The sequence below is a fragment of the Stegodyphus dumicola genome, chromosome 2, assembly GCF_044657685.1.
Source record: "Stegodyphus dumicola isolate Sdum_Otavi_A_Nest chromosome 2, ASM4465768v1".
In the NCBI taxonomy this organism is placed as follows: Eukaryota; Metazoa; Arthropoda; class Arachnida; order Araneae; family Eresidae; genus Stegodyphus; species Stegodyphus dumicola.
In genome coordinates, this window is record NC_140769.1 from 175,508,614 (window position 1) to 175,521,878 (window position 13,265).

General features: G+C 33.5%; 1 protein-coding gene across 3 annotated transcripts in view; it reads right to left on the bottom strand.

The window, feature by feature from the left end:
* Window positions 1-12,889, bottom strand: part of LOC118186972 (pancreatic lipase-related protein 2-like) — a 49,273-nt gene extending 36,384 nt beyond the window's left edge. The window contains exons 1-4 of one of the 3 annotated variants that reach the window (XM_035357137.2): window positions 12,751-12,889; window positions 7,204-7,484; window positions 5,484-5,624; window positions 1,608-1,716 (exon numbers count right to left, since the gene is read on the bottom strand). In XM_035357137.2, the coding sequence (XP_035213028.1) occupies window positions 1,608-1,716; window positions 5,484-5,624; window positions 7,204-7,484; window positions 12,751-12,856 (637 nt within the window). In that variant the 5' untranslated portion in view covers window positions 12,857-12,889. Of the gene's footprint in view, window positions 1-1,607; window positions 1,717-5,483; window positions 5,625-6,324; window positions 6,582-7,203; window positions 7,485-12,750 lie in introns of those variants that run through there. The other 2 variants (XM_085811461.1, XM_035357138.2) reach the window with 2 other exon arrangements.
* Window positions 12,890-13,265: the final 376 nt, after the last annotated feature.

Consider the following 13,265-nt stretch of genomic DNA (forward strand, 5'->3'; position numbering starts at 1 on the left):
GAAGACAAGCTAAGGTCATCCGGCGTGTTCATTTATGTCTAGGATACTACAGTCACTTCTAACATTAAATAAAATCAAAAGAGTATTTCATTGTTAACTTCAGGCTCTCATATTTACATATCAATCCGTCTCTGAGAAAATTAGGTTGTTTGAATATGTCTTTTTCTCATAACTCTACTCTCGATTAAGCCACACTTTTCTGTGTCATGAGGTAAGAGTCGTGGAATTCATATCTCTCGTAAGTCGATCTTTAAAGCCCAACCGATATAGTGGTTAGCGTCGCTGACTGCGGTGCCAAAGGGCCCAGGTTTCGAATCCCGAAGAAGGCATGGATGTTCGTAAATGTATAGTGGCGGTGGGGCACGGCGGTGCTCTAAATATGCGTTGAGCCACAGGTCTTCTCGTATGATTTGGTGGAAGGAGAGAGGGGCGGAAGACCCTCGAACCCGTCCCCCGGTCTGTTGCAAACCACAGGCGTATCTTGAGCGCTCCTTGCCACGAGGAATTTCGTGAGCCTGCACTGATGTCAGGCAAGTGAGCATAAGTAACAAGAAGAAGAAGAAGTCAATCTGTGCAGTAGCTATTATAAAAAGAGATAACGAAAATATTATAAAAAGAGATAAGAGAAAATCATAATCACGTAAATGTTCTGGTATCTGTTTGGTTTCATCGTATGTTCTGGTCTTAGGTTTGCAAATGGCTTTGATGTAGTTGGTAAATGGTCGATGGCATTCCATAACAGCCCTTTTGGCAAATGATGAAAGATTTATTAAATCTTAGTATTAAAAATAAATTACTTGGAATTTTTTACATATTTAATCACTCAAATCATTACGAAAGAAACCATTTTGCTCCACAACACCATAATAAACATTGATGCAAATCAAACTGACATTTATATGTTAGACATGTGCTATATTTATCCATTAACTATGTTGCAAAACATTGTGAAGGTCGCATCAGCTTTAGGCGAATGGTAGCGAATTTTCTTACACTTCCATAAGTTATGGCAATTGCGTACTTGTTAATAACATTTACGAGCTCATTTTAATTAACATAAGCTGTATTTTTATTTACTAAATGGTCTTAATGGTACTTTTATTTCTAAAAAATTAAAAGGAATTTAAGATACAGCCTTTATCGCCTAGACTTAATTATGGCAAAGTAAACGTTGTACTACGAAACGCTATACTAGTAAAGAAGTTATACTTTCATAGACGTGTTCTGTGAACAAACGGCTCGTATTCATTTTATGCATGGGAAAACCGATTTCATTTCTAACATATTAAATAACCTCAAGAGTAAATTTCTTCTTATTTAATGACATCTCATCTGATTCCAATTTTAAATTTAAATCTAGTAAATCTAAATTAAATCTGAATCTAAATTAAATTTGAATTTAAATCTGAATTATTTATCTAATTCCAATTTTAAATCATTTATAGAATAAAGTGATAATTATTTATTTATATCTCTACACATCCAGATTAAAAATACACTATTCATTAATTAAGAATGTATTAAAATTCATTGGCATAGTATAAGAGATCTATATCATTATTTTATGTTGAAAAACTGATTCAAATATTATGAGAAAAATATCTTACCTGTAATTCGTCCAATATTTGGTATCCTTTTCCCTATATAACCAGCTGTATGAGCACCGAAGCTATGCCCCAATAAGTAAAACTTTTCCGGGGGATATCCATATGCTTTCTATACAAATATAAGAAAAATTTATTATAATTTATAAACACGACATCTAGAACAAAGGGGTTCGTGGTTTCACAGATGATAAAACGACTTTAAAATTAAGTTTGCCTCGAAAGATAAAATAGTTGTGGAAAGGGAAAGTTCCGTTTGCACCTTCAGCAGGATAAATCAGGGTGGTATGAACTCTCGATATGCGAAAATAGAGATAGATCATGTATAACAGTTGCAGTTAATGTAATTGCGTCACCAGAGTTTCCAATATAAAGATTGAAATTTCACAATGCCTCAAATTTCTGCGTGATAAAAATCAGCATAAAGTGCTTCAATGATGCAGAACAAAAAAGAAGGGTTTTTAGAACTTAAAACAATATAAAGCAAGCATAGCAATACCCACAACAGAATTAGACTTAGGAATTAGCTAATAAAATCGTAGCTGGAGTATAAGAACATCTGTTTAGCAAACTGAATTCGCAGTTTTTATGCATTTCACGAAAAAGAAACAGAATACTTTAATAAATTGAACTCGTGAATCTGAGTTAAACGAATGATTACAACACTAGTGATGCATTACATCAATTTCGTCAAATTCATGAACTAAGCAATAACTGTTTTTATTGCTTCGACATCAATCTGTATGCCTTATCGTAGACGCCATCGTATGAAGCTAAAAGGCGAACTATGGCTCGTGCACCCATTTTTTGATGACAAGCAACAAGCATTTCCAGAGTCGACGGAGACAAAAATTTACATGATACAAAATATTTATGTCTTTCAACGTCATCCTTATGCTGCGCTTATCTCTGGTGCGTTCGAGTGCATTTTCGGCAGACGGATGATTATGTATGTGACACAGCTCCAGAGTTGAACTAGGGTTTTTCCTAATTTAGCACGAAAGGTAGCCATCATTGGAATAGCGACATAGTTTATTTCTTCCTGGCCTCGTAGTTTTAGAAAATCATTTACACATGGTTTACAGATAATGTAGTATCACATTCTCAAGATATGCATTAATATTGCTCACGTAACTGATTCTAGAGTTGGAGACATGCAATACTCTTTAGAATGCCATTTGAATGGAGGATGATATGCTAATACATATAGCCGTGAATGAAAAGTGTTGATATGCACCCAAAGATAATTTCATTAATCAATGTGTACTTTTCTGTTACACGGAGGCAACGAAAAAACATAAAACATTTTCTATTACTGTAAAAGTATAAAATTTTAAGTAAAATTCGAACAGGCGCAACGAATTTAGAGATTCTGGCAACATTTTGGAAAAAATTTCAGTTTTTTATGTAATCATCGTCACATAAACTTTAACAAGTATGATTCAAGATGGTGGCGTTGAAGTGCCACGTTGACGTTTATTACGCCATTTTGCTCTCCTCCACATTTTTTCAACTGTTTGAATATGGTATCCAGTGTTTGGTTTTACAAATGTATCTACGATGGTATCTAATGGGGTTGCCTGTGAGATGATTCTATCCTGCTCCTTTCAAAACTTCTGTTTTGTAAAAACAATAATACAATCTTCTGTTTTATTGACTTTTTTTTTTTTTTTTTTTTTTTTTTTTTTTTTTGTCGTGCCAAGTAAAATTTTAGCCTAGCGATCCGACACAACTACAAGAAAACATTCTTTTGTTTCTCTACATATGCCTCCAAAAATCCACTGTGGAGGAAGAACACGTCCAAAGTTACTTTAAAAAAATTCTTTTAAAAAAAGAATTTCGTCAACCTCTACTACTTTGTTATTTCCACCAAAAATTTTAAGTCTACATAACAAGGCGTGAGCGCAAAACTCCTGCGTATAATTGTTCCACTTGACGACTATATTGTGGTTCATTTTTAATTGCATATTCGGAACTCAATTGAGATCAGCTCTTGGTACCAACAGTGGATAAATTTTACAGCTGCAAAACAATTTAGACGCGATCGTTCAAACCAAGGGGAATATCTGGCACCTATTTGTTCTCAGGAAGATCTAAGGTTGCAACACTATTTTGATGTATTGTACTTGGTAAAACACAACATTCTCTTTTACAAAATCTTCGCCTATGAAGAATTCTTTTATCCTTTAGTAATTTCATTGCCTTCTTCTCATCTTTAGTTAAATCTGGGATTTGTGAAATCCATTTCTTTCCTTTTTTATATAAAAAGTGTTTTTTAGTCAAATAATGCATAGCAAGTTATGTTTCGTGCAGTTCTAAAAAAAGGCTTCTAATCATAGCACGTGAATATTTGGCTCAGTTTCACTCATAAAACCGTGATGACTTAGCTTATCACATTATTGCTATCTTCCGCACGTTACTAAACATTTTAACAGTGTTATTACGTGGCGCCCGTATAATGGAAAAGCACCCGTTTATCAAAACATCTCACGTCATGTCCCATTCGCTTAACCTAACTTATAAGCTTCTCTGAACTAATACAAACAGACCTGTGGCTTTATTTCATCTTATAGAGTCATCAGGTTTATTTTTAATTAGGAAAAATGAAAATTCAGTAAGGTCTTTGCCGAGATTCAAGTTTAGACCTCCCGACTGCTGTCTGCTCGCATTTCCCATTACAGCGCTAAGGTAATGCAGTACAGAGTAAATTCCTTGCAGATTAAATCGAGCGTCTCCAACGTCTTAACTCCATTTATTTGAATTGTATAGAATTTTGCAGGTCAGTTTTGATATGAGAGCAAAATAGCATTATGTTATAAGCATAATGTGTCACTTTCTATCGTAATTGCGTAAACATGATGCACTAAAGATCTATAACTATATTATTTCAAGCTAATAAAAAAAGCATACTGTTCATATGCTTACTCGTTTAAAAACACTTGTTTTATATTTTAATTAAATTTAAATAATTCTAACACCAGCTAAGAGGAAAATAATTTAAATTCCTTTAATATCGAAAGCAATTAGAATATTTTCATAGATAATACTGTAGAGACATTAGGTATTTTTGGTAGCAGAAGAGATGAAAAATGAGCAAATGCCTTCGTCGGGAATCGAACCACGGACCTCTGGAATACACTCCCAGAGTGCAGATTATCACACCACGAAGGCATGCCAAGAAGGCCGGAGAAATACCTTATATTAAAATTAGTTTTGATAATTCGGTAATACATACTAGCGTGTATTTGAAACATATTATTAGCACAATGAACTCTCAGTCCGACAGAAAGATGATTCAGCGGAAATAAGACATCTCTTTTCACGCGAGAATATAAGAAAAGCTTGCAGCTGACATGTTTATTACATAACGATAGGGAAGGAGAAGGTGAAATGAGTTATTAAAGATGTTCGTTGTAAATTCAAATGAGTTGCCTAACACAATTATAAATCTTCTACGCTGTTCAGAAAATACAGTACAAAATTTATATTACCTTTTTATAGTTCGCCAGAACACCCGAAGCAACTAAAATTTGAGAAGCTTTGCTTTATAAGCACGCACAGGCAATTCGGATTCATTTATTTGTGACTTGTTTGCGATTTATTTGTGGTCTTTTGTTTAAAGTAGATTAATATTATCCGGGAAAGTTTTCTTAATGTATTTCTAAATTAACTCTCATAGTTTATCATACTTTAAAACTCTCATACGTTACTTAATGTCCAAATGCATCAGGATTATACCGGATTTCTAATAACAAAATAACTGAAATATAAAGGATTTGTAAAAAAAAAAAACAATATTAAACTTTTATGTCAAGAGAACTTTTAGATGCTTAAATATTTCTCACAAAAAAGTCAAATTTATAAAGAACTCATACTCACTTCGATAAAACGAATAAGTTGGGTTATCTGTGCAGCAAGTACACGAGTGTTTGTTGCAAACTGGCTGTAGGATGGATAAGGGAAAAGATCAAGTAGAATGATGTTATCATCATACATGTCTAAGAACCTTTCTTTGAGTTCCTATAAAAGATAAATACATACACCAATGAAATATCAAATCACAAAAAAGTATAAAATATTACAGAACTGGTTTATTTTAAGTGGCAATACAATGAAAAAGACAGCAATCTTTTTCCTTTAATTTTGTGTCCTCATAATCCTGATTTTTAAAGACAAGTCAAATACAGTAAATTTTGCTCTTATAGCAATTTCAGAGCATATAGACTTTGTATTTAATTGCACAACCTTTGTTACTCTCTCTCTTGGATACTGTTTTTGTTATTTTTAAATGCAAGGCGACTCAAAACTTGGCCGTATATCTAAAAACAGTATTATTTCTACGGATAATAACATCATGTGAACAATGTTATTAATATTTTCAAATGCCAAGCAATAACATGTCATTTGTTCTTGGACAATATCAAAGTCGTACGCATATTATCAATCATCTGAAAATTTATTTTGGTTCCACGTATACAACAGAAGGCTACTGTCTTTTCAATATACAAAGCGATTCTAAATTGTTTTTACAAATTAAGAGAGGTGACAGCACAAATCCAGATGAGCAATAATTACCATAGAACATAGGGTCGCATTCCACTCTGAGAAGCAGAAAAAAAGAATATTAGAATTCCAACCTTAACTTACAACGAAGTTGGGAAAGCGAATGAAAAAGACCAAAAATTCCGCAATCAGATTTATTATTTAGTGAAAAACTCACGGAAAGTGCTCAAAATGCAGACAAATCGCTCTTCCATTTTTGCCGTTCGTACATTTCGCGAACGTCCTGCGTTGCTTTTTGAGATGGCAAAAGAACTGGTTTTTCGCGTTCTTCGATCAACACTGAAAACGATTGGATGACTTGGAATCCGACAAATGGAAACCACTGTTCGTATAATCTTAGTGGTTTGCGTCCATTTCCTTTCGCTTCATCGTATTGTGAGGTGAATATCTGCCAATTCCTCGTACGTCTACTCCGCCATAGCATTCACGAAAATTTTCGGATGATGTTACTAAAGTAATACTTGAAGCGATGATGCTGTGCCGTTTTTCAAGAACATTGGTTTGATCTGATTGGCAGTCTCTGCTAACCAATTAAGAGCAAAATGCTGGTTCTTCACAGTGCAAATTTGCATACGGTTAATTCTTGATGGTCCTTGTTCTTCCTCGATGCGCTTCTACTTTCCTCATTTCTGCCTCTCGGAGTGGAACGCGACCCTATGCTCTATGGTAATTATTGCTCATCTGGATGGGTACTATCACCTCTCTTAGTTTGTAAAAACAATTTAGTATCATCCTGTATAAAAGAAAATAAATGGAAATTTCAGTAGAGAGTAAACAAATCGATAGAAAATGCTGTAGTTCTACCTAACTGAATTAGTTAATTTGTTAGTGTAAATCCCCGATTATTTTTTCTAGATTTTTAATTTAAAAGTTTCAATAATTTTCTTTTTTTTTTTTTCCTACATTTTACTAATTAATTTACCTATCCACATGGCTGATATAATTTAAAAAAATCTTCCCAAATTTTAACAAAATTTAAAATAATTTATTATTAAATGAAGCAAAATTTAGAGCTTCATTTTGTAGGAAAACTCACCTGCGTCCAGCCGGTAAGCGAAATCGAGTCCAGCCACCCGTGGATAATAATCTTTGTGCATGCACTTGAATTAAAAGGAGAATTCAAAATATTTTCCATATTAAATGCCGAGAACCCGTAAGCTTCTTCTCTGTTTCTTCTAGTATAGAGTAAGAAATAAGTCGCTAGCAGCGCTGGAGGCAAGGGAAGCAAACTGATCGGGCGCCATATAGGATTAAAAAACGGCGGTCCATTGGAGAAACATCCTAGCTCACCGTAGCAAACAGTTTTGAAGGGAAGTACTAAATAAGATTAAAAAATAATTTTGTTAGTTGATGCATTAAAGCAGCAAATAATAGCATTACATATACTTCTTCGTGGAATTTACTGGTTATCTTACTATTTTCCCCATCTGTTAAAATGCAAGCTCATCAGTGTTCATAAAAGTATTTTGAAAGATATTTTATGATTAAGGAGATAAAATATCTGAATGTTAGAAATTCAAGATTTACCCGAGAAGCCGGTCTCCTAAGTGTCTGAAAATTTTGCTTGGGTGTAAATTTGAGTATTGAAGGAAAAAAAAATTCTTCTTAAAGAGCTTCTAGAAAAAAAAATGTAGCTAGCGTTCAAATACCTTTCTTTCCCTTAAGAAATAATCTACTTCCTTGTAATAAATTCAGATATGGAGGGAAATGGAATGTTTTAAAAATAGTAAAGAAAAAAACACTCAAGAACTTACCTAAGAGCAGAGATGTCATAGTGGAGAAATTTCTTGGGAAACAATCTTGTATTTAAGCTACACATTGGAAAAATCGCTTAAACACCTATGTACTTAGCCGATTCACTAGGAGTTATATCCAGTGAATTGGCTGAGTGCTGAATTTAGATCCAGGTTGATCCTCTGTTTAATTTTATGCATTCTGTCACTGGTGGGTAGAACGACTAAGGAATACGAATCAATTTCGTCTTCAAAACACGTGGCATATTCACCACAACTTTACTGTCCAGAAAATAACACGAGGTGACAGACTTGGTTATGATCTAGACTTTAAAGTTGGACTAATTAATCTTTTATAGTACATTTTTGCCTGGACAATTAAACATCCTGCAAATCTTCCCTGATCCATGTCATCCACACTTAAAGTGATATTTTTTTCCAAGAATATCATAAAAAAAACGCTGAAAGATATCATCGCGTTTCGCCGTTTTTAATAACAGGGGAAATCTTAATATTTTGTACCCTAGTTAACAGAAAGAATTAATAATGATGATCTTCCGTAAAAGCAAACTGGCGTAAAGCGAGCAATCGCAAAGCGTAAAACTGCGCATGAATATTTTTAAAATTTAAATCGCATCATTTAAAGCATGCATGATGTATCACAAAATACAAAATCCGGTGATTTTTTTCGATAATTTTTAGTCAAACAGTTTCAATCATGAAACACAAGTTTTCAGTATTTGGCCCAAATACTAAAACGGCTGAATAAATATACAGTCTTCTTTAAAATTATAAGAACTCAAATTATTATTATATTTTTAGTATTATGTTAAATTATCATATGAACTGAATATGTATATTTGAAATGAATCTATAAAAACTAAATAAAAACCCACAATTCGCTTTTAGTTTACCCCATTATTATTTTTAATTCTTAATTTTTTTTACACTAGTCCATAAATTTTCAATTTAAAAAAAAAAACATTGTAGTATTTTAATGCAGGTTCGAAGGTACAAAAGTAAGCAGGTTTTATGCTGTTTACTCTCAGAACACATATATTTGTCTCTTACAATATTAGATATATTTTTCTCTTACAACAACCTCGGCATTTTCAAAGTGGGCTGCGCTTACCTCATGTGCATTTTAACGCATTCTCGGCGGACGGATGATTTGACATGCGACACGGCAACAGAGTTAAGCTAGGTTTTTCCCCAATATCGATATGGCGAGTTCAAAAGGTTTGCCGTCACTGTATTAGCATATTAAAATATAATTTAAAGAACTTACACCAACTACTTTTAAACATTTCTAGTAATGCTGAAATGCTTCATTTCTGAAAATCAAGCTGCCTTTTTAATCCAAAGATAAAATTGGCCCAGAAGGGCTAGTAATTTAGTTTTGACATTCTGCGTCGTCCGCTATAAAATAGTCTCTCCCTTTTCAAATTGTTGCCACCAAATATTAGAGCCCTGCAATATATTTAAAGAAATTAAATAATGAAGAATCTGCATGAAAGTGAACATGTTTTTTTTTTTTTTTTTTTTTTTTTTTTTTTTTTTTTTTTTTTTTTTCACTGTGAAAACGCAATGGTGTCTAGAGACAACAAATTTTGAATAACGTAATCCTCCACTCGAATATAGGCATCTGAAAGCCCAAATTTGGAATTTTTTTTTATTATCCATTTCATATTTTTAATACTTTAACGAATTCTTGATTAACAAACACAAGGATTTCAAAACCCGAGCAATGACAACACTGTACGAAAGAAACAAAAAAAAGCATTTTTATCTCTAGGGCGAGAGACTGTGTATCGGAAGTTCTAAAGATATGCTCTTTTTAAATATTTTGTGATATTTTTGTTGAATTCAGTTTTATGGTTTAAGTGCGAAGATGATATTTAATACATAAAGGTAACCAACAAAACGTTAAAAAAAAACGCCCCTTTAGGTGTAATATAAAATCTGAAAGAGTTCAGATTTTTTTTTTTTTTTTTTTTTTTCAAAATATATTAAACAGGATACTTTGCAAGATCTAACTCTCTTTGCTTTCATAAATACCACTATATCTCACTAAGGAACTTGCCAACTTCTCGCCCAGGCGTAAAAGAATACCAGCACAGAAGAAGGGTAAAATAGCTTTTTATTATTTGTCAAAATCTTAACACAAATGCACGAACATTGTGCTTACAATAACACCGATGACTTGAGATAGAACATAAGACTAGTTGAACAGTAATGTCAAAGATAAAGAATAGAGGGGGACTAACAATTTAATTCAAGGCTAACTAGGCTGACTCAACAACATATCCGGCGATGCACATTGTGAAAAAAGGGGGACAGTTCTATATCTCCCGTTCTACTGGAACGATTGACAAAATTCAAATTGCGTTTTTCATGCCTCGAAAGCGAGACTTCGGATTTATATTAGATTTATATATGGCATTGTTCTAACATAGGTATTTTGACACAAAATCGGAATTTTTCTGAAATGACGTAACAGTTTTTTCCATACTTCGATTTTACGACTCAAATTATGACTAGATATTAAATTTTGTAAAATTCGGTGCAAAATTTAAGGAGAAATTCAAAATTTTATTTTGGCACAATTTTTGTCAGTTTCCGCCAAGAATAATTCACTTGGCGACTTCTAAATATATATTAATTTTCCTTTCCACCAGCGGCCGAGCGGTAAAGTCGCTGAACACTGATAGTTCGGTCCGAGGTTCGAATCCTGCGAGCAGGCTGGCTCCATGAGCGTTTTCGTGGTTTTCCCCCTGTATGACGTGTATACGAGCCAGTTTCCCTCAGAAAGTCCTCCACGAAGGCATCCCTACCTTTGGGCAGATAGCCCTCGAGGCTTTACCAGAATCACATACACACACCATTATGCCAGAGCGGAAAAAAAAGGCACCTCTTTCCTTCCTTTTTACATTGTGCATGGTGGGGGGGGGGAATCACATCATTCCTACTTTCAAATCATTTTAACAGTCTAAACCACATATGATGTTTTATTGCAATCAATAAATATGCTAAATTTCAAAACGCGCCATTATATAAATTCACGTATATCTTCGGAAATTTTGAATAAAAAACTGTAAGTTTTTACAGGTATGCTTAGAAATACGTCTACTTTAAGATAATGGTAAAAATTGTACAGATTATAATTCAAAATTATTTTTAGAAAAATGTATAAAAATTATTTTAAAATATAAATTTTAAGAATAAATCATAAAAATTAACTTTTTTTTTTTTTAATGGACCTGCATTTCCAAATGTGCAAGAAAGAATCAAATAAGCTTAATAAAAAAAAGAGAGTGAATAAATATATGCCAAACTCAATTTACATTGAGGAGCTAAAAATTTAAGAGCTAATTTTTTATAAACTACTTGTGCGAGTTTTTACAAAACTTGGTAGTTTGACGTAATTTGAGTGGTACATTCAAAATATGGGAAAAAAAGGTGGCATGTCATTTCAGAAAAAGGTCCGATTTTTGTGTCAAAATACCTATATTAGAACAATACTATATATATAAATCTAATGCATATTCTAAGTCGCACTTTCGAAACATTAAAAACGCGGGTTGAATTTCGTCAATCGGCCCAGTAGAACTGGAGATATAGAACTCCCCCCCTTTTTTTTAGTCCAAAGGGGCTTTGGGCTTTGTCCCTAAAGGACTATTGTTTTCGTTTTGCGATTTTGCGTTGAATCACTATAAATGTCTCTTTTCCAACTTTTGCCACCAAATGTTAGAGTCCTGCATTATGTTTGAAGAAATTAAATAATGAAAACTAAAACAGAAATGTATGCATATTTCTCGCATTGTGATAAAACAACGGTACTTAGAGCCACGAATTTTGAGTGACGTAATCCTACTGTGAATATGGGCATCTGAAATCCCAAATTTGAAATTTGGAATTCGTTTTACATCGATTTCATATTTTTTAAAACTTTTAAAACGAATTTTTGAGTAACAAACTCAACGATTCAAAAGCGAGCAATGGCAAAACTCTACGGGGCGAAAGGGCCCACCAGCGGCCGAGCGGTAAAGTCGCTGAACACTGGTAGTTCGGTCCGAGTTTCGAATCCCGCGAACGGGCTGGCTGCATGGGCGTTTTCGTGGTTTTGCCCATGTGTAACATGTATACGAGCCAGTTTCCCTTAGAAAGTCCTCCACGAAGGCATCCCTCCCCTTAGGCAGATAGCCCACGAGGCTTTGCCATAATCACACAAACTACGGGGGCGAAAAAACTTTTTATCTCCAGCACGTCGAACTGTGTATCGGAAATTCTAAAGATAGGTCATTTTAAAATTATTTTGCGACATTGCTATTGAACTGAATTTTATGGTTTAAGTGCAAAGAACATGAAATTTAATAAATAAAGGTAATACAAAAACGTTAAAAAAACGAACCTTTGAACGTAATTTAAAATCTGAAACATATCATGTTATTTCCCCCCCCCCGCAGTGTGCTTATTAAATTGCCAAAAGGAATATCAGAAACTGAGCGTAACAGCAAGGACAAACTAGAAAAGCGTGCTGGCTAACAAAATCACGCGCTAAATAAACTGCAAGATTCGCCTGACTTTATGCTGATTTCACTTAACTTTAAATTTGCATGCGAGGGGAAAATGGAAGGTTCAGGAAAGGCACTCAAAATTATATAGTTATGCAAAATAAGGGAAACTCTCTAATTTAACCTTCTTTATCCCCTAGAGATAAGATTATAACTAAAGTATTAATCGTAATATATATTTAAGCATATTGGTAACAAAATTTTTAGTATGGTAACAAAATACATATTGGTAACAAAATATTAGTATACATTTACTGGCATCAATTAACTACTTACGTAAACTTCTTTTCTTTCTGCTATGATGAGTAACATTATTTCCTAAAGCACAAGCAAAAAACAAGAAGAAAACCCTTAAGAAACGAGATGTATTTCTTAAGTCCATGCTCTTGCGAAGTATTTAGTAAGGGCTTTCTCTTTCTAACAGAAACATGGATAATATGATCTCTTTTTTGAAACAAACTGAAAAAAATGCAAGCGTTTCCTTATAGTCAATTTAGACGCATTATGCATTTTCAAATCGCCGTAGGCTAGAATTGGAAAAGCGGAAATAATACAGTTCTCACGTTTACGTATTTGATTCATACACTACCATGCTACTACTTTGGAGGAACGATTATTTAAGCATGCTTCTCAAATTTTCTTTACTGGCACATTGTTATCCTTTAAATTCAAAATAAATGCTGTTTGCTACTACCTTTTTACTTTTAGCCTTGTTCTCTATTTAAAAAATTCGAAGTATATCAAGGTAAGCTAATTTAATATTTAGTAACGTTTTAGCTCTGTAAATTGGT